This window comes from Leucoraja erinacea, chromosome 14 (genome assembly GCF_028641065.1).
Source record: "Leucoraja erinacea ecotype New England chromosome 14, Leri_hhj_1, whole genome shotgun sequence".
Taxonomy (NCBI): domain Eukaryota; kingdom Metazoa; phylum Chordata; class Chondrichthyes; order Rajiformes; family Rajidae; genus Leucoraja; species Leucoraja erinaceus.
The window spans coordinates 28,324,592-28,345,966 of NC_073390.1; the positions used below are offsets into that span (position 1 = coordinate 28,324,592).

Sequence of the window (21,375 nt, forward strand, 5' to 3'; positions counted from 1 at the left end):
AAAGCAAATGGAGAAAGATTAAAATAAATAATGTTGGTAACTTGCCAACCTTGTGTAGCATACGGTCATTGTACTACATGCCTGTTCAGGAGGTAAATGTGGCCCTGGTGGCTTCAGTACTTACTATTTGATGCCTTTGCATGTTAGTGAAGAAATCCTCTCGATTGTCTTTATTTAAGTACCTGAATAAAAAGTAACCTTTTGAATGCAGATGCTTATTTTTATTTCCGAAGCTGTAAAACCTGCTAAAGTGTACAATCCCAAAGCCGCTGAGCAACATTATTACACCACAACATGAAGAAATTAACAAATGTTGCAATAACACAACACAATTCAGCATAAATTCTTTATATTTATAGTCCCATTTAATGCTGGAAAAGTGAGATCAGACAAATGTTGACCCATCATATAAAAATACATCCATTAAGATGACACAAGAATTGAAGATGCTGTAGTCTTGAGCAAAAACAGGTCAAGCAGCATTTGTGGTGGAATGGACAGACAACATTTTGGATTGGGACCCTTCTTCGAACAGTTCATCAGTTAGTCATTAACTTGGCTAAAAGGTGGATTTTATAAGAGGATCCTCAGGGCAGAGGGATTTGATGACAGAATCCCAGGAATTACATCCCAAGTAGTTAGGGTATGTGCAGAAACATTAAGACAGAAGAAACAGGAGTATGCAACATTCAAAGAGTACAAAATACCGAAGTATAACAAGACACAAAGTAGTTAAATGCAAAGCACATTCAAATAAAAAGTCATTTGGATAATCTAGTGATCAACTTCAGGGAGCAAAGCGGTATCTATACCCTGGTAAGTATTGACTCTGTCAAAGTAAAGATGGTTGAAAGCATTAAGTTCCTAGGAGTAAATATCGGCAGCAACTTGCCATGAGCAATGGTCAAGAAAGCACACCGGGCCTCTACTTCTTTAGAAGGCTTAGGATGTTCGGCATGTCCCCAACAACTCTCACCAACTTCTACAGATGCGCTGAAAAAAGTATTTTATCAGGATGCAACCTCCCTTCCATTGACCATCTACACTTCACGCTGCCTCGGCAAGGCCACCAGCATAATCAAGGACCAGTCTCACCTAGGATCCTCTTCTCCCCTCTCCCATCAGGCAAAAGGTACAGAAATGTGAAAACACACACCTCCAGAATCATGGACAGATTCTTCCCAGCTGTTATCAGGCAATAGAATCATCCTATCGACAACTAGAGAGCGGTACTAGATGATCACTAGATTATCCAAATGACTTTTTATTTGAATGTGCTTTGCATTTAACTACTTTGTGTCTTGTTATACTTCGGTATTTTGTAATCTACCACACTGAGTCCCTCGGACTATCTTTAATCGAACATTGCTAGACTTTATCTTGCACTAAACGCTATTCCCTTAATCATCTATTATATTTCCGCTGACTAGTTCTCAAGCAACAAAAGCTTTTCACTGTATCTGTATACAGTACATGACAATAAACTAAACTAGTTATAATGCATTGAACTGGGCAAGAGAGGCTTCGGATAAAACTCTGGTCCGTCTTAAATGATTCACAGATTGGCTTTTGAGGGGATCAAATTGTCCTGACCTAAATTGATGGAAGGCCAGGGTTCCTAATCCTCATAATTGTCCAGGGTTCATAATCTGAAGACTCTGGGTGAGGAAAAGGACAACGCTCAGTTGTAATGGTAAGGCAGCTGAACAGGCACCAGGCGCCTGCAGATCAGATCCAGAAAAGTAAGGCTTCACAATATTAGAGTATAGAAGGAAAGGAAATACTTTTTTTTTTAAATACAATTTCTTGGCAACATTTCCTTCTAAACTAAATTAAAAGTATTACTAGCGCAATGTTGTTTGTGGTCGCTTGCTGAGCACAAATTGGTTGCCATGTTTTCAACATTGCACCGAGATAACATGCTGGTGTTGATAATAGATTGGTTGGCTAACAAGAAATAGAGATGACATGACTGAGGCTGTTTTCTGGTTTGCAAGATGTAACTAGTGTTGTTCCACAAGGACAAGTGCCAGGCCTCAACTTTTCAGTTTATATAAATGACTCAGATGAAGGTTGCTAAATTTGCTGATGATACAAAGATAAGTGGGATAGTATGCTGTGAATAGTATGCAAGTAAAATACAATAGATAGGTTAAGCAAGTGCACAATGACCTGATGATGGTGTACAGTGTGGGAAAATGTGAAATTGCCCATTTTAGCTGGGGAAAAAGGCCTATTATCTAAATTATGTGAGAGCTCTATGATGCAGAGTGATGTAGGTGTCCTAGTGTGTGAGTCACGAAAGGCTAGCATACAGGAACAACTAGGAAATCAAACAGAGTGGTACTATTCATTGCCTGGGGAATTAAATGCAGAAGTAGGAATGCTATTTTTTCCCTATGTAGAGAATTACTATGACCTTATCTGGAGTACTGCATACTCTCGTGGACATTTAAGAAAGCTTGTAAACACATTAGAAGAATATCAGAGGATGTTTTCTAGATTGACATCTGGAGGAAGCAGGTTTCCTATGTTGGACACGCTAAGCTTGCTTCCACTGGAGAGGGACCTGATTTAAGCATACAAGATTCTGAGGGATCTAGATTGTGTTGATGAGGGAAGGTTGTTTCCTCTTGCAGACTCTAGAAATTAGGATCACTGTTTAAAAATACAGGATCACTTATTTAAGGCTTTTTTTTTCGCTCAGATATTGAGAGCTTTTGAAACGCTCAAATACCAGAGGAATATACTTTGAATATTTTTAAAGCAGTGGTAGATGGATACTTGACACGCAAGGGTTGAACAAGTACCGGGAATAAAGAATTAAGAATTGAGGTTATAATCAGATGAGGTATTATCAAATCAAATAGTAAAGACTTTTAGAGCTGATGGTCTACTCCTCCTGCTAATTTGCGTGTTTGCAAGGTGATAAATAAATGTACTTTATCTCATAGTTTCTTCCACTTAAAGGGTGGCACAAGCCTCACACTAAAACAAATTATACCAACCTGTCTAATTTGGAGAGTCTGAACACACTGCTGTAATATTCTGGTGGAGTGTTGGGGACTTCTTCATACATGACATTGTGGATTCTTAACTTCGAGAGTATTGCCTGTGACCAATTGGTGCCACAACTTTCAGATTGCTGAAAGAAATAACATAACATATAATGAACTGAATACTTGGGTAGGATTTACATCTTGGACAGTCCAGCTCAAATATTTCAACTCAGAGGGGACATGATGACACAGTGGTAGAGTTGTTGCCTTTTCACACCAGAGACATGGGTTTGATCCTGACTATGGGTGCTGTCTGTAGGGAGTTTGTACGTTCTCCCGTGACCTGCGTGGGTTTTCTCCGGGAGCTCCGGTTTCCTCCCACACTTCAAATACGTACAGGTCTCTAGGTTAATTGGCTTTGGTAAAGTTGTAAATCGTCCCTTGTGTGTGTTGGACACTAGTGTGTTAGTGTGCGGGGATCATGGGCGGCGCAGACTCGGTGTTTCCACGCTGTATCTCTAAACTAAACTAGCCTAAAGCAAGATATTCAGGCAGTCTGAATCCGATTGTTCAGTTTAAATGATGCAGTACTCCAGATGGTCAATCACTGCCATCCAAGATAGTCCAGGCCAGGTCAACCAGTCTAACCAACACATATCGTCCATCCACACTTTTAATTTCTAACAACCCTAAAGCACACTTTCAGTTCGGCATTTGATTTAGAATTGTGAATGAAACCATTGCTAGAAACCTATAGACTAATTTAGACCACACAGTTCAGCTCATACATTATGGTGTCCCTCATTACCCAACATATCCATGTGCCTAACTAAAAGTTTTTTCAATACCACTATTTTTTCTACTTCCACTATCACCCCTGGCAGTGCACTCCAGGCTGCCACCACTTTCTGTGTAAAAAAAACTTACCCCGCACATCTCCGTTAAACATTCCCTTCTCATCTTAAAGCTTTGCCTTCTAGCCTCGGACATTACCGCTCTGGGAAATAGGTTATGCCGGTCTACCCTATCTACCTTCGGTGCTGGCTCGAAGGGCTTCCTCCTGCACCTATTTTCTATGTTACCTGTATGTGTTCATAATTTTATACACTTCTATCAAACATCCCCTCAACCTCTGCTGCTCCAGGGAAAACAATCCAAGTTTATCTAATCTCTCTTTATAGCTCATAAACTCTAATCCAGAAAAGCTCTCCCGCACCTTCTCCAAAGCCTCCACACCCTTCCTGCGGAGGCAACCAGAAGAGCACACAACATTCCAAATGCAGCTCACCAGAGTTCTATAAAACTACCACATAACTCCAAACTCTTACACAATGCCCCGACTGATGAAGACAAGCACACCATGCCCCTTCTTTACTACTCTGTCTACTTGTGTTGCCACTTTCATTGGCCTGTCCCACTTAGGTGACTTTTTAGGCGACTGCAGGAGACTATGCAGTCGCCACATGGCCGCCACATGTTCGCGGGTGGTTGCCGGGGAGTCGCCTTCATGGTCGTGAGGAGTTCTCGCATTCTGGGAACTAGCCGCGGCCTCGTTATGGTCGCAGTGAATTTTTCAACATGTTGAAAAGTTAGCAGCGACTAGAATGAAGTCGCCATGGAGAGTAGCGAGAATTCTCGAGCCGTAGGTGGGTCGCCAGGCGGTCCTAGTGGGTTTCCAGGAGATCGAAGGTTCTCTGAGGTTCTCGTAGGTTGTAGCCGGTGCTGACCGGTGAATTTCATTGGCTCATTGGGAAAAGAAGGCAAGCAGTAGTGTTCAGAACCAAGGATAATGTTAAATGTCCGCCGAGCTTCACAGCCGTGTATCTCTGGCTTCTTAAAATTTGTTTCCACTCATTCTCCCCCACCCCCCCTTCTTTTAAAGGACTTGCCATACACTGTGCTTTAGCCGTCTTTTCACAGCACCAACCTTCCTGTTCATCGTGGTGTGTGTCTGTTTCACATTGGCTTTGCACCGTGTGAATTTTTTACACAGCGCTCCCCCTGCTTGCCCTGTCCCCCTGGTGAAAGAGGTGCATGTGTGTGTGTGTGTGTGTGTGTGTGGTGTGTGTGTGTGTGTGTGTGTGTGTGTGTGTGTGTGTGTGTGTGTGTGTGTGTGTGTGTGTGTGTGTGTGTGTGTGTGTGTGTGTGTGTGTCGTGTGTGTGTGTTGTGTGTGTGTGCTGGTGTGTGTGTGTGTGTGTGGGTGTGTGTTGTGTGTTGTGTGTGTGTGTTGTGTGTGTGTGTGTGTGTATCACAGTCGCCAGTTTAGTGTACAAAGTGTACACTTTCCCCTTACAATCAACCTCCCAGCACCTCACACTTGCTTGGATTAAACACCATCTGCCATTTCTTTGCCCATTTCTGTAGCTGAGTTATATTCTGTTGAATACTTTAACAGCCTTCTGCATTATCCACGTCAGCACCGCTATTGGTACAGTCTGCAAACCTATGAAGCAACCCATCTACATTTACATCCAAAGATAGACACAAAAAGCTAGAGTAATTCAGCGGGTCAGACAGCATCTCTGGAGAAAAGGAATAGGTGACGTTTGGGTCGAGACCCTTCTTCAGACTTCAGACCCGAAACGTCACCTATTCCTTTTCTCCAGAGATGCTGATTGACACACTGAGTTACTCCAGCATTTTGTGTCTATCTTTGGTTTAAACCAGCATCTGCAGTTCCTTCCTATCCATTTACATCTATATTGTTTAGATAAATGACAAACAACAGAGGTCACAGCACAGATCCATATGGAACATCAACAGTCACAGACCACCAGCCAGGATTCCACCCTTCCACCTCAACCCTCTGTCTTCTATGAGTAAAGCAGTTCTTAATCCAAACAACCATGTCACCAAGGATCCCATGCATCATAATCCTCTGGATCAACTTACCATGGATTTTATCAAATGCATTGCAATTTTATGCCATAAAATACAAAATGTTATCAAATTTTAGTAAATCCATGTACACAACCTACCACATCCTCATTGATTACCTTTCTATTAAGACACAACCTGCTGTGGGGAAAACCATACTGATTGTCCCTAACAACCACATTATTTTGCAAATGCAAGCAAATCCTATCCTGAGGCATCGTCCCCAGTAGGTTCCGTGCCACTCACATGAGGCTCACCAGCTATAATTACCTGGATTTTCTCTCATTCCCTTCTTAAACAAACGCACAACATTAGCTACTCTCCAGTCCTCCGGGAACTCGCCTGTGGTCAGGAAAGATACAGAGGTCTTCATCAAAACCTCTGCAATTACCTCTCCCCATTACCTGGGATAGTTCCAATCAGATCATGGGGATTTATCCACATTAATGCTTTTCAGGAGCCTCAACGTCAGGTCCTGCTTGATTTGAAACTGCCCCAGCATATTCGTATTTCCCACACTGATCACCATGTCCTTCTCCTTGGTGAATAAGATGCAAAGTATGCATTTAGTACCTCACCTTCATCCTCTGACCACTAGCATAATTTCCCTCCTTTATTCTTGAGCAGTCCTACTTTCGCCTTGTTGACTCTCTTGTTTATAATGCATATATAAAAAGCCTTGGGATTTTCTTTAATCTGACTCGCCAATAACATTTTATGTCTTTTAAGCCCTTTTAATTGTCCTCTTCAGCACATATATTTAAATACCCCGAGAGTGATGAACCATAAAAATTATTAGATGTACTTGAGAAGCTATTTGTGGATAAATGTGCAGTATAATGTGGATAAATGTGAGGTTATCCACTTTGGTGGCAAAAACAGGAAAGTTGACTATTATCTAAATGGTGGCCGATTAGGAAAAGGGGAGATGCAATGAGACCTGGGTGTCATGGTACACCAGTCATTGAAAGCAGGCATGCAGGTGCAGCAGGCAGTGAAGAAAGCGAATGGTATGTTTCTATGTTTCTATTTGTATTTCTTATGTGCCATGTAAGAATGAAGTGGGGGGGGCGGGGGGGGGGGGAGTGGGCACGTTTTGGGGGCAGAGACCAATGAAAGCAATTCTATTGCTGTAGAGAAAGAAAAGGTCAAATGTGTTGAGTCACTCTACGCCCAGCCTGTCTGTAGGCCTCAGATACACTTCACTTACCTGCAGTGGAACGTGCAGACACATATTTTCTGCATGATAGCACAGTACATCCCATGGGGCATTCAGCAAGATGTAATGGATCAATTGGTCCTCAATCTGCTTTTCCAACTGCAAACAAGAGATATATATTAAGACCAGGTATCTTCTTCCAGACCTTCAACCTCCAAATCACTGAAATTAACCACCACATCCTCAATTGTCTTCATTCCACAACAAGGTACCATGACTTCATCGACCTTTGGTCCTTAATGGGCCTTGCTCTTTCCTGATTAACCCCTTGCTGTTATTGTATAAAGTTCTCTGTGATTTTCCTCAATTTTGCCTCCTAGTGAGAATTTGCGGCCCCTCCAGGCCTTCCTAATTTTTTGTTCCTCCTACACCTTCTAAATTCCTGAAAGGCCTCCTTTGTTTTTGGTTCTTTATACCTGCCACATACCTGTACTTCATTGTTTTCCTTTATTCAGCCCTCTACATCACATGACATCCAGGTGTCTCGACTAGATATTCCTACTTTTCACTCATGAGAATTAATTGGCCCTGAACTCTCACTTAACAAAAAATATTTACATGATTTCCACTTGCCGCTTATAGACCTAACTTGCAGATAGCTGCTCCGAGTCAAATTTTGCAAAGTCTTGTCTTATGATATTGAAATCAGCCTGCCTCAGTTCAGAACCTTGATTTTTGAATTTACCTTGAAACTTAGAGTTAATATCTCCAAAATACTCTCCTGTTGATGATTCAAATATTTGCTCATTCCTGAAGATCAGGTCCAGTACTGTCACTTCTCAAATTGGACTATCTACACACTGGCTCAGCTCTCTTTCCTCCACCTCTTTACTATTCCTTACTATGACAACTCTATTAATCTTGTAGCTGCCAGCAATCTCTCAGCAGATTTGTACCCTAATTCCCATTGACTATTTGAGACAACAATGTGACCATCCAAATTTTACTTCTCAGTTCCACCGATATTGCCCCACTGGATGAACGATCAATAATCTGTTGACATGAATAGATATGGGTAGGGTGAGATAAAAAAAAAGGATTAGAGGAGTGGGGTGGTGGAGAATCTAACAGAGAGGGAAATATCTTTGGGCCAAAATGATTATTTTTGGGAAGTACATTTTATGCAACACACACCTTCCAGGTGGCGCTGTCTTCATAGAACAAGATTTCCGTTTAAATCACCTGTTTAAAGGAGGTCCCAATCAATTACTAATCCCAAGCAACATAAATAATGCAAATGAGAAACATGTGCAATGCGCTTAGAGCACTTTGCTTGGAACTGCTGATTTGCCTAGGGAGAAAACATGGAAAAATAGGTGCAGGAGTAGGCCATTCGCCACTTCGAGCCAGCACCGCCATTCAGCACGATCATGGCTGATCATCTAAAATCAGTACCCCGTTCCTGCTTTTCCTCCATATCCCTTGAATCCTTTCACCTTAAGAGCTAAATCTAACTCTCAAGAGATTATCATAAATGTTGCAATAACAGCAGTGAACTGCAAGGGAAATATCCAACACACACCATGAGCAGCCCCTCCTTTACAAACCCATTCAAAAACCATACAGCCCTCTATGCAGTAATACATGGTCTCTGGGGCCCATGTAGTACTCTAATAGCCTGTGCTCCTTGTACCAGTGCCTCATGTTAGTGGATCATTTTACTCCTGGTGTTAAAGCCTGGTTGCAGAGAAATTTCAAAATATTTGCATTTTGTTATTTTTAAGTAGAAACAAACTGGTTGGACACCAATAATCTGCCAAATCACATGACACAAGAGACCATTTCGAAGCCATCATGTCTGCATCATCTCCATGAAATATCTGTTGAATTAGCTTCACTCTCTTGGTTTTTTCAGACCTGTACTGAACCGTACCAACTTAGATACCAGAAACTGCAGATGCTCAAATTGTGAGCAAAAAACAAAGTGCTGGAAGAATACATTTCAAATAATTTGTTTTCTTCAAAAAGTTAATGAACTGTAAAGTGGGATCGTGACTGAGACTAAAGTTTCAGACAAGTGGTCCTCACGCAGAAGCTTTGTCACATCCAGATCATAACAGTGAAAAATTGTTCAACCTGCCCCAAAATCACTCCCATCTCGATCAATCTGCGTTTGCCGACTCTTTTTCCCAGGCTGCTCAGATTTCCTTCCGCATCCCAAAGATATGCTGCTTCAGAATGAGTCCTACCACGGTCCACTGAAACTACCTCAAGCACCTCGGACATCTAATCTTCCCCCCCTCCCCCCCAATTAATCGACCTTCTAAGTTACATATTCCAATGGACCTTGTTGATATATTGTCTTGAGACCTTATTATTTACTCTTATCTCAGCCTATTCCCATACTGTGGAGTCGTGGAATTGTACAGCACAGAAATGGGCCTTTAGCCCACCGCATTAATTTCAACCTTTTTGCCCATTTACAGTGATCACACTTGCCTCCAGTTGGATTGTATCTTTCTCTGCCTTGCCTATTTAAACGCCTGTCTAAATATCTCAAATATCCAATTGTATCTGACTCCACCACCACCTTCAGCTGTCGTTCCAGATGGCAACTCTCTCTGTGTAAAAAAAAAATATCCCTATAAAACACCTTCCTCTCACACTAAATCTATGCACTCTTGTTTTTGTTACCCCTATCAAGGGAAAAAAGATTTTGACTATCTACCCTATCTCTGCCTGTCATAATCTTATGTACTTTTCAACTTAGTGTTCAGCTTCCTTTACCCCAGTGGAAACAAAGAGCCTATTCAATCTCTACTCATATGAAAAGTCCTCCAATCCAGACACCATCGTCTGGATCTCCTCTGCACTCTCTCCAGTGCAATCACATCCTTGCAACGGTGCGGTGACCAGAACTGTGCACAATATCAAGTTGTAATATTATGTCCCGTCTCTTATATGTCTCAGGGTGAATTTGGATATATCTTGTCAAACAAAAAATCGATGAAGAAGGAGCAGGAATATGTTGTGTGTCCCAAGAGCCTGCTCCACTAGCCAATGAGATCTGGTTTGGCTTCAGCTCCCCTGTCCTGTCGTTTCACCAGAGCTCCGACTCTTCAATTGGCCTTGAATATATTCCACGGCTCCACCAGCACGTCACCTACACTTCACCTGGACTCCACCTAACTCACTCCGTCAACAACTTTGACTTTAACACCTTCTCGCACTAACTCCCATTGGCCCAAATTTGTATCACCAGCCTCCTCAATTCTCCCACCTACCATTTCCATCAGCAGGCCACATTTTCCAAGGTTCTTCACAAATTTATTTCTCCATTTGATGTCCTGCACCACATTTTTTGGTAATTTTGGCTTCTGGGTGCTGCTCATGCCTCTTGTTTTTTCATTTTGCTCTTCCCAAGCAAGAACAAAGTCTGAATAAAAGAGAGCTGAATAGTATTAGTATTTCTATTGTTTGGGACAGATCTTAACCAATCTTCAAATTTTTTCAACTGAACACAGGTTTGGTTGTCGTAAATAATTGGGGCCTACGTACAGACTGACCCCGACAGGACATTTTGTTTTTTTCTCTGAAGGCAGCAATAAGTAAAATATATTAGGATAGTCACAGCAGCTCACCACATAAGTCCAAGGATATTTGACAATAATTGTCAATTTCAGTTTCCCCACAGTTTGGTAAATAGAACCAAATGGTTCTTGTAGATCAGTGCATGTTCCTTTAACCATAGTGACCTCCCCACTACTAACCACTCCCCATTGTCTCCAGTATAATTGTAGTGTCCCCACCTCTAGCTCGCTCTCTAGCTCCAGTGATGACCACGGACAGCTACAGCTTAGTGTAAAAGAGTTAGTTCAATAAACAGTTATAGTAAAAGACTTGTGTGTGCAGTCATTTTTACATGGTGTCACAGCGGTAGACCTGCGTCTCCTGTTCATCGGTTTTTGTTTTATTATTTCTTTCTCCCAGTCGTTCCCTCCGTGCGTTTTGTCATGTCCCACTCCTGTCGTCGACCTGACACGTTGGTTTTCGACACGGACATTGTCCATCGCTGGACCGTGTTCCAGCGCGATTTCGAACACTACATCGCTATTGCTCATCCTGATGCCACTCCTCCTGTACAGGCTCACCTGTTGCTCAACCTCGCTGGACCAGCAGCTATGGATCAATATGCTTCGTTCGATTTCGCCGCCGGAGAGGACCGTCACGACCCGGTATGTCTCATGGCTAAGTTCACTGCCCTCTGTGATATACCCACCAATAACATTATAGAACGCTTTAAATTCTTCCAGAGGCGGCAGCTGCCAGGCGAGCATATCGACGCTTATATTGCCGCTTTGCGTCACCTGGCTCGGCGCTGCCGCCTTGAAACAATCACCACAGAAGAATTAATTAGGGACGTCCTGGTTCATGGTCTCCGCAACGCTAAACTGCGTGAGGAGCTCCTCGTGAAGCCCGATCTGACCCTGCGGGATGCAATGTATGCCGCCCGCATGTCCTCTGCCGTTGGCTCCGTGTCCCACCCGGCGTCCCAGGACATTAACTTTACCGGTGCAGCCGGTCGCCAGCAGTCCGCTGGAACTCAACGACGTAACCCCGCTGCCTTGCCCGCAAAGGTCACCACCTCAACTACCGCACGCCGCTGCCCTAACTGTCATTTCACATCTAATCCATCAAACGTTTGCCCCGCACAGGGCATGACCTGTCTTTCCTGTGGCAAACTCAACCATTTTTCTGCCACCTGTCGTTCCCGTGGGAAGCCAGTCCCGGCTCCGAGAATGAATCTAAACAACCTCGCAGATCTAAACAACCTTGCACTCCCTGATAGCGCTCTGGTTTCCCAGTACGAGCCGGAGGAGCTCCCAGACTCTGATGCAGCCTCCTCCCATGAAGATCCAACGGTGTTTTCGCTTTTGGGTGCACCTGCTCTGATAACAGATCCCTCTGTGCATGTTACTGTGAACGGCCATTCGTTTTCAGCCAAGGTCGATACTAGCGCTTTCGCCAATGTTATGTCAATAAGCCTTTTCAAGCAGATCAGATCTGGTGAGAAAGTTCTTCCTGGTGACACCTGCCTCCATGCCTATGGGGGAGGCGTCCTGGTTCCCGTGGGAAAGGCAACTCTTATCTGCACAGTTCTAGAGACCTCTCGGCCCCTCACTTTCCACCTGCTGGACTCTGACAACGTCACCCTGCTGGGCGCCCGTGCGTGTCAGGACCTGGGGTTAGTCTCCTTCCACCACGGAATTCACCTGGTGCAGGCCCCCATGGACCCCCTGGCCGAATACCCCGACCGCTTTGATGACATTCTGGGCAAACTGCCCTGCGACTATAGGATCGTTGTCGACCCGAGCGTCGACCCGGTGATTCGGCCGGCACACCGCGTCTCCTTTGCGATGAAGGCCCGCGTGGAATCCACTCTGCGCGACATGGTGACCATGGGCATCCTCAAGGAGGTGAGCGCTCCCACCAGGTGGGTCTCCACCATGGTCGTTGCCGCCAAGAAGGACAAGAGCGAGATCCGGATCTGCATTAACCCAAAGGACCTAAACCTTGCCATCAAGCGCCCCCACTACCCCATGCGGACGGTGGAGGACGTTGCTGCACGGGTCGGCCCTGCCACTGTCTTCTCTGTCCTAGATGCCAAGAGCTCCTTCTGGCAGATCCCTCTGGATGAACGCTCCTCATTCCTCACTACCTTCAGCACTCCCTTCGGCAGGTTCCGTTTCCTCCGCATGCCGTTCGGGATCAACTCGGCTAGTGAGGTTTTCCAGCGCACCATGGAACAGCTGTTTGCTGGGTTACCGTGCGCTATCATCGTGGATGACATTCTGGTGTACGGGAGGGACATCGCTGAGCACGACCTGAACCTCCGCAAAGTCCTGGACAGGGCGCGGGTGATAAACCTTAAGCTCAACCCGAAGAAATGTCGCTTCCGGGTTCCGGAAGTCACTTACGTTGGGCCATGTCTTCACGGCAGGGGGTCTAAAGCCCGACCCCCAGAAAACGTCGGCGGTCACCGAAATGCCCGCTCCTACCGACGTCCCTGGCCTGCAGCGCTTCCTGGGCATGGTCAATTACCTGGGTAAGTTCATACCCGACCTCAGCGAACTGAGTGCCCCCCTGAGGGAACTAATCAAAAAGGACTCCGCATGGGTCTGGCTCCCACATCACCAGTCGGCTTTCGTGGCTCTAAAGTTGAAGCTTGCCGCCACACCGACTCTGAAATTCTTCGATCTGCACAGACCCATTGTCCTCACTTGCGATGCCTCTAAGTTCGGTCTCGGTGCCGCTTGTCTGCAGCTTTATGACGGCCTGCAGCTGCCTGTCTCCTACGCTTCTCGCACCATGACCCCTGCCGAGCAACGCTATGCCCAGATTGAAAAAGAACTGCTTGCCGTGGTATTCGCTTGTTCCAAGTTCAAAGACTACATTCTGGGCAACTCTTTCACCATCGAGACTGACCACCAGCCGCTGGTCACGATCTTGAATAAACCCCCATGTTGCTTCTTCTCGGTTGCAGCGCATGATGCTGCAACTCCAGCGTTTCACGTTCCAGATCGTCTACCGTAAGGGCAAGGACATGTTTGTCGCCGACACCTTGTCTCGTGCTCCGCTACCTTCCGTTGCCCGCCACCCTTACGAATCGTCGGACCTTATGGTACTGAACGTTAACATTGTTCCTTCACAGCAGATGCAGTCCCTGGTGAAACACACTGCTGATGATCCTGCCCTGCAACAACTTGCGGACGTTATCCGCCGTGGTTGGCCTGACCGACGCTCCGAACTGCCTGCAGGCGCGGTGCCTTACTTCCTGATTCGGGATGAATTGGTGCTGCACGCCGGCGTGGTGGTGAAGGGTCACAAAGTCGTGGTGCCTGCCGCTCTGCGGGATCACTATTTCCAATCTGCTCACAGCGGCCACCCCGGGGTGGAAGCTACTTTGTCCCAGGCCCAGAGCCAATTCTACTGGCCAGGTATGGCTCAAGACATCCGTGACAGAGTCTCCGCTTGCGCTGCCTGCAACACCCTGCATCCCCATCAGCAGCGCCAGCCTCTCCTGCAGCCGCCGGCTCCCGAGCTCCCATGGATGGCCGTTGCCACCGACCTATTCGAGTGGCGCGGAAAGCACTTCCTGGTCCTGGTGGACTCCTATTTCAGCTGGTTCGAAGTGGATCAACTGCCCTCCATCACTTCTGCCGCGGTCATCGGGAAGCTTCGCCGCCACCTCTCCACCTTCGGCTCCCCGGTGACCCTCCGATCGGACAACGGCAGCCAATTTTCCAGCGCTGTTCCGTGCCTTCGCTGCCCGTTGGAACTTTCACCACATCACCAGCAGCCCCGAGTATCCTCAAAGCAACGGACTTGCTGAACGGGCCGTCCGCAGTGCCAAGGAGCTGCTGGAACACTGCCGCCTTTTCCGTTCCGACTTCCACCTTGCCCTGCTTAACCTCCGCAACATTTCCCGCGACCCCGCGCTCGGTTCCCCTGCCCAGCGCCTCATGTCCCGCACCACCAGACCTCCCCTGCCGGTCTCTCAACAGTCCCTCAAACCCTCGGTCCAGAACCCTGCCACTGTCACTGAGCGCATTGTCCAAAAGAAAGATATCCAGAAGCGCTCCTTTGACAAGTCCGCCCGGCCCCTTCCACGGCTGTTCCCGGGGCAGGTGGTTCGCATGCAGTCCCCCTCTGGTCACTACCGCCTGGCTGTAGTGGTCGGTGACGCCGGTTCACCGCGTTCCTACCTCGTCGACTACGAGGGGGCTATCTACCGTCGCTCCCGCCAACACCTACTGCTCGTGAACGAGCCCACTCCGCCCCCCGCCGATCCGTTCCACCCCCCCATTCCCTCCAGCCCTCCCGTTGCCCCGCCAGCCCCGGCAACTCCTCGCATGCCGCGCACACTCCCCTCTCAACTCTCGGTCCCCCGCTCCCCAAAGCCCCGTTCCCCTGCCTCGCCTGCCAAGCCTGCCTCGCCTGCCAAACCGGTCTCCCCGGCCGGCTCCCCGCCGTCTCCTCTCCTTCCGCCGCCCGCCTTTACTACCGATGCCCCGGCTGCCGTCCCTTCCATTCCCGCCGAGGAGGAGGAGTGCGGTTTGCGCACCCGCTCTGGCCGGCTGGTCAAGCCGCCTGTCCGCTACGGGGAGTTCGCGTAGTTTTAAACTGTTACTGGTGCGGTTAGTGTTCGTAGCGTATGAGCCGTGGTCACTCTGTATATTACCTGCCATGCTTTTATTTCTAAGAGGAAGGATGTAGATCAGTGCATGTTCCTTTAACCATAGTGACCTCCCCACTAACCACTCCCCATTGTCTCCAGTATAATTGTAGTGTCCCCACCTCTAGCTCGCTCTCTAGCTCCAGTGATGACCACGGACAGCTACAGCATAGTGTAAAAGAGTTAGTTCAATAAACAGTTATAGTAAAAGACTTGTGTGTGCAATAAGTCATTTTTACAGTTCTATGTGGTAAATGAATGGAACATTCATCTGAGAATGCCATTAAAAATCATCCTTGCTTCAGAATGGCATTGTCAAGAATGTTTAGTGGTTATATGCACTAGATATGAACTGGAACAATGAAAAGTTTATGTGCTGCTGTTTTACATGAATAATGCAATTATAATAAAATATACAATAAATTATCAATAATTCTAAGTAAACTAGACCATGATAGTAATAGAAACAAAGTACATAGTGCATCCATAGTAGTTCACTGTCGTGGTTCAGTCCTAAGATAGGGTTGTGCTACACTTGGTTTAGTTTGGCGATACACATATATATTTATTTTGGCGTATTCTTCTTCAACTGGGAGTGTTCAGTGGTTGAACTACATGTACATAAATACAAATACACTGAACCCATGTTGATGCAATGTTGACTAAGTTGGTAATTTATTCGCCAACACTGCTAGAAATAAAGCAAACAGAAAACTAATTGCTTTAAGGATATTCACAATAAAGTAAACATTATAAAGATGGAGTCATAAAGAAAGAATCATACAACTCACCAACTCTGGTTTTACCATCTTGGAAAAAGTTAAATTTCTCTTCTTCCGGTGGTCTGAACGGTATTTCTTCACCTTCAGTGATGGCCTATATTGAAGAATGGAAAGAGAAGTTCAGTATATCATTTGTGCAATACCTTATAGGGCCTGTCCCACTTACGTGATCTTTTCGGCGACCATCTCACCTGATGATGTCATAGGACGCCGAAAATTTTCAACAATTCAGCGGCGACCAGAAAGATGCTATGAGTCTTTGGGTGACTAGAAGACATCTCACGACCATACAGGCAACCCCCTGACGATATGCCCCCTGGTGACCCCCTTGTCGCCTGTATGGTCATGAGAGGTCTCCTTGTCACCCAAAGAGTCGTAGCGTCTTTCTGGTCGCGCTGAATTTTCAACTTTTCAGGGACCTATGACGGGTGCTGGCAGTCGCCGAAAAGGTCGAATAAGTGGGACAGGCCCTTATCAAGGGCAAGGGTGCCCGAGAGTCACTGGAGAACAATGGAATGCAGATCTAACAGTGCTGGAGTGGGAAGCAAAGCTGTCAAAGATTCTTTGACTATGGCCAGATAAGTAAGAATGGGCCGAGGTTAGAATGGCCTCACCTCGAGTTGAGACAATGGAAGAGATTAGCTGATTAACTGGGTCAGAGATAGTTCAAGAAGAATGAGAAGTGTGAGCTTACTCCAGTCTTATGCACAGAACATGTATTTATGGCTTTGGTGGAAATGGTGAGACTGCCTCCTGGTTTATGTTTATATAAAAAGGTGGAATCCATTTATTTGAGTTTATCCTGATAATTAAGATGCTTGTACAGAAAAGTAATCTGGTCGGTTTCATCATAATCTCCTTGAGTCCAAACCAAAACGAAACCTTGGATTTACAACTAAAACCTAGCCAAAGACATTTTCAAAAGTTTGCCCTTCCATATGAATTATGCTATCAATAACGTTCTACTTGCTTTATCATGGAGGTGGCCTCGCTGTTATTTTCAACCAGAATTTTCAGATCACTGAACTCACCTTCCCCCCAGTAGCATCATTTGAATTCCTCGCCTTCAAAACCCTTTCCTCCATGACAGTCAGCCTCATTTACCGGCCACCTAAACCAAACCCCTCCTTCCTATCTGACTTCACTGAACTCCTCACACTTGCCTCATCCCTCTCCCCACGTCTGCTGCTACTTGGTGACTTAAATATTCACATGGACTCCCCCACCTGCAAGCTCGCATCTGAATTCGCCTTTTTACTTGACAACTTCTCTCTCACTCAGCACGTCACCTTTCTCACCAATGACAAAGGTCACATCCTTGACCTGGTCTGCTCCACAAATCAACCGGTACTCGACCTCCATCCATGCCTCTTCCCCCTCTCTGATCATAAGCTTATACGGTTCACCATCCCTTCTCCGACACCTCGCCCCCGCTTCCTCCGAGAAATCACCTTCCGTAATCTAAAATCCATTGATCCCCTCCATCTTTCTGACCTCCTCTCCACCATTCTCCCCCTGGACTCAGCCCCCATCTCACCTGATGATCTCACAAACCATCTCAACTCCACCTTGTCTACCTCTCTTAACGCTATGGCCCCCCTCAAAACAAGAACCGTAACTTTCAACACATCTTCACCCTGGTACACACCTGCACTTCGTAAACTGAAACAGACTGGTCGCCGACTTGAACAACTCACAAAGAAATTATCTCTCACAGTCCACCTTGAAGCTTACAAACTCCACCTCACTGATTACAAAGATGCCCTCATTGCTGCAAAATCTGCCTACCTTTCCTCCATATTCACTGATCCCTGCCTAAACCACAGAACCCTCTTCTCCACAGTGGGCAACCTCCTCAAGCCTCGAGCCAACATTCTCCCTACCTCTACTCCGGATCTCTGCAACTCATTCCTCCACTTTTTCGCTAATAAAATCAGCACCATCTATCAATCTTTATCCCTTGTACGCAACTCCCCAGCATCTACTCCACCACCTACCAAGGCCTCTCCTTTCAACATCTCCACTGACCTCCTTACCCCTCCTCCGCACTGCTTCCTCTCTCAGTTTGACCTGGTCACCCTTATTGAAATCTCCAAACTCATCTGCTCTTCCAAACCCACTACCTGCTCCCTCGACCCTCTCTTCTCTCCCCTGCTGAAGTCCTGCCTCCCCGTTCTCTGCCCCTACCTCACTAATCTCTTCAACTCCTCATTGTCCCAAGGAATTGTCCCCTCTGCTTTTAAAACTGCTGCTGTCACACCAATCTTAAAGAAACCTGGTCTTGATCCCTCCTCTCTCATTAACTACCGCCCAATCTCAAACCTCCCCTTTCTATCAAAAACCCTGGAGCGTATCGTTGCTTCGCAACTTCATTCCCACCTCCTTGCGTATAACCTACTTGAACCCCTCCAATCTGGCTTTCGCCCCCTCCATAGCACAGAAACTGCTCTCCTCAAAGTCCTCAACGACCTCCTCACCTCTGCTGACACTGGTTCCCTCAACATCCTCATCCTCCTCGACCTGAGCGCAGCCTTCGATACAGTGAACCATAACATCCTGCTCACCAGACTCAAGGACCTCGGCATTGAAGGCTCTGCACTCAGCTGGCTCCGTTCCTACCTTTCCAACAGATCCCATTTCATCTCTCTCCACAACCACACCTCTGTTACAGCCACAGCCACTCAAGGCGTTCCCCAAGGCTCCGTACTCGGCCCCCTCCTCTTCATCATCTACATCCTCCCCCTTGGTCAGATACTCCGCCACTTCAACCTGGACTTCCACTGTTACGCTGATGACACCCAGATCTACCTCGGCACCAAATCCCCCCACAACCCCCCCCTCTCCCATATCAACTCCTGTTTGTCAGCTATAAAAACCTGGATGCAACATAACTTCCTCAAACTCAACAGCGATAAGACAGAATTCCTCCTCATAGGCTCAAAAGCCACACTCAGCAAAATCAATCACCCCACTCTCACCATCGACGGCACCACTGTCTCCCCATCTCCCAAGGCCCGCAACCTTGGCGTGATCTTTGATTCCACCCTCTCCCTTGAGCCTCACATCCGCCATGTCATTAAAACCTCCTTCTTTCATCTCCGCAACATCGCCAATCTCAGACCCTCTCTCACACCTCCCGCTGCTGAAAGACTCATCCATGCCTTCATCTCCTCCCGACTGGACTATTGCAACTCACTTCTCCTTGGCATCAGCTCCACCTACATCAACCGACTCCAACTGGTCCAGAACACAGCCGCCCGACTCATCACCCACACCAAATCCTGGCATCACATCACTCCAGTCCTCAAACAACTTCACTGGCTTCCCATCTCCCACCGGATCGCCTACAAAATCCTGATCCTCACCTACAAAGCCCTCCACCATCTGGCCCCCACATATCTCACTGACCTCCTCTCCCCCTACCAACCCTCACGGTCCCTCAGATCCACATCAGCCGGTCTCCTCTCCATCCACGTCCAACCTCCGCAGTTTTGGGGACAGAGCCTTCTCCAGGGCAGCTCCCAGGCTCTGGAACTCCCTCCTCCAACTGATCCACAATTCCGTGTCCCTCACCATCTTCCAGTCCCGCCTCAAGACCCATCTCTTCACCTCTGCCCATCCTTAGCCCCACGTCCCCCTCCCTTTTCATCTGTGCATTAATTGCCTCATATTGTGTTTTGAATTGTATTCTGTCTTTACTTTGTGTACTAGTCATGTTTCTACTATTTATTTCATTCCCCTTACATGTTTTTCCTCTACCTGCTAAATTTTTGTAAGGTGTCCTTGAGACTCTTGAAAGGCGCCCATAAATAAAATGTATTATTATTATTATTATTATTATTATTATTATGATTATTATTATTATTATTACTTCAGACAGTTAATCATGTATATTGGAGCAAGGAGTCCTGGATCATATTTTCTCTTCTTAACATTTTTCTCTGAAAAATGTATAAACATTGAGCATGTAGCAATTATACAGTACTCCATTTTAACTAAACGGCATTTGCCAGACATTAGTCCAAATCTTCCATGGCACCTACTTATGCCTGACAAAGGAGAGCATTATCTCCAGACATAACATCAAAATCCTTCTTTGACAAACCATGCTGCATTCATTTGAACTTGGATGTTTAATAAATACTAGACCAAGTGCAGACCCGTTGGGTCTGTTCCCCCAACACGCGGTTGCGGGGGGGGGGGGATAGTGACATGCGGCATCACACACACTAACCACCCCCACACACACACTATCTACCCCCATTGATATTATATTAATATTATTAATTTGCTCCTTTTACCCCACCGCCCAATCCACTGGCGCATAGCCCCCAACTCACAGAGGTGTATAGGGAGAGGGGGGGTAGAGAGTGAGGGCAGAGAGAGAATGGGAGAGATAGAGAGAGAGGCAGAGACAGAAGGGAGAGGGGGGTGTGGAGGGGAGGGGGAGAGGGAGGGTGGGTGAGGGGGGGGGGGGGGGGGGGGGAGGAGGGGACGAGAGAGAGATGGAGGGGGGGGGGAGAGAGAGATGGGAGGAGAGAGAGGGGAGGAGAGAGGGGGGAGGGAGAGAGGGGGGCTGAGAGGTGGGAGGGTGGGGGTGGGAAGGGAAGGGGAGAGGGGGGGAAGGGAGGGGGAGGGGAGGGGAGTGGAGGGGGGAGGGGAGGGGTGGGGGGAAGGGGTAGGGAGGGGTGGAGGGGGGGATGAGGAGGGGAGGGAGGTTTAGGGGAGGGGGGTAGGGGGTTTAGGGGTGGAGGGGCAGGTGGGCGGGGGGAGGAGGAGGTTTAGGGGAGGGGGGAACGGGGTTTAGGGGAGGGGGAGGGGGGGGAGAGGGGGGGGGGGGAGGGGGGGGGGGGGGGGGGGGGAGGGGGGGGGAGAGAGGGAGGGGGGGAGAGAGGGGGGGGGGGGGGAGAGGGGAGAGGGGGGGAGAGAGAGAGGGGGGGGAGAGAGAGGGGGGAGAGGGGGAGAGAGGGGGGAGAGAGAGGGGGGAGAGAGAGGGGGAGAGAGAGAGGGGGAGAGAGAGAGAGGGGGAGAGAGGGGAGAGGGGGGAGAGAGAGGGGGGAGAGAGAGAGGGGGGGAGAGGGGGGAGAGAGAGAGGGGGGGGGAGAGAGGGGGGGAGAGAGAGAGGGGGAGAGAGAGAGGGGGAGAGAGAGAGAGGGAGGGAGAGAGAGAGGAGGGGAGAGAGAGAGAGAGGGGAGGGGGAGGGAGAGAGAGAGGGGAGGAGAGAGAGGGGGGAGAGAGAGGAGGGGGAGGGGGGAGGGAGAGAGGGGGGGAGAGAGGGAGAGGGGGGGGGGAGAGGGGGAGGGAGAGAGAGAGGGGGGGGG

General features: G+C 47.5%; 1 protein-coding gene across 3 annotated transcripts in view; it reads right to left on the bottom strand.

The window, feature by feature from the left end:
- LOC129703467 (anoctamin-7-like) overlaps window positions 1-21,375 on the bottom strand; it is a 97,714-nt gene that overhangs the window by 49,315 nt on the left and 27,024 nt on the right. For all 3 annotated transcript variants that reach the window (XM_055645948.1, XM_055645950.1, XM_055645949.1), the window contains exons 3-7: window positions 16,064-16,148; window positions 10,321-10,472; window positions 7,088-7,195; window positions 3,009-3,145; window positions 125-182 (exon numbers count right to left, since the gene is read on the bottom strand). In XM_055645948.1, the coding sequence (XP_055501923.1) occupies window positions 125-182; window positions 3,009-3,145; window positions 7,088-7,195; window positions 10,321-10,472; window positions 16,064-16,148 (540 nt within the window). The remainder of the gene's footprint in view (window positions 1-124; window positions 183-3,008; window positions 3,146-7,087; window positions 7,196-10,320; window positions 10,473-16,063; window positions 16,149-21,375) is intronic.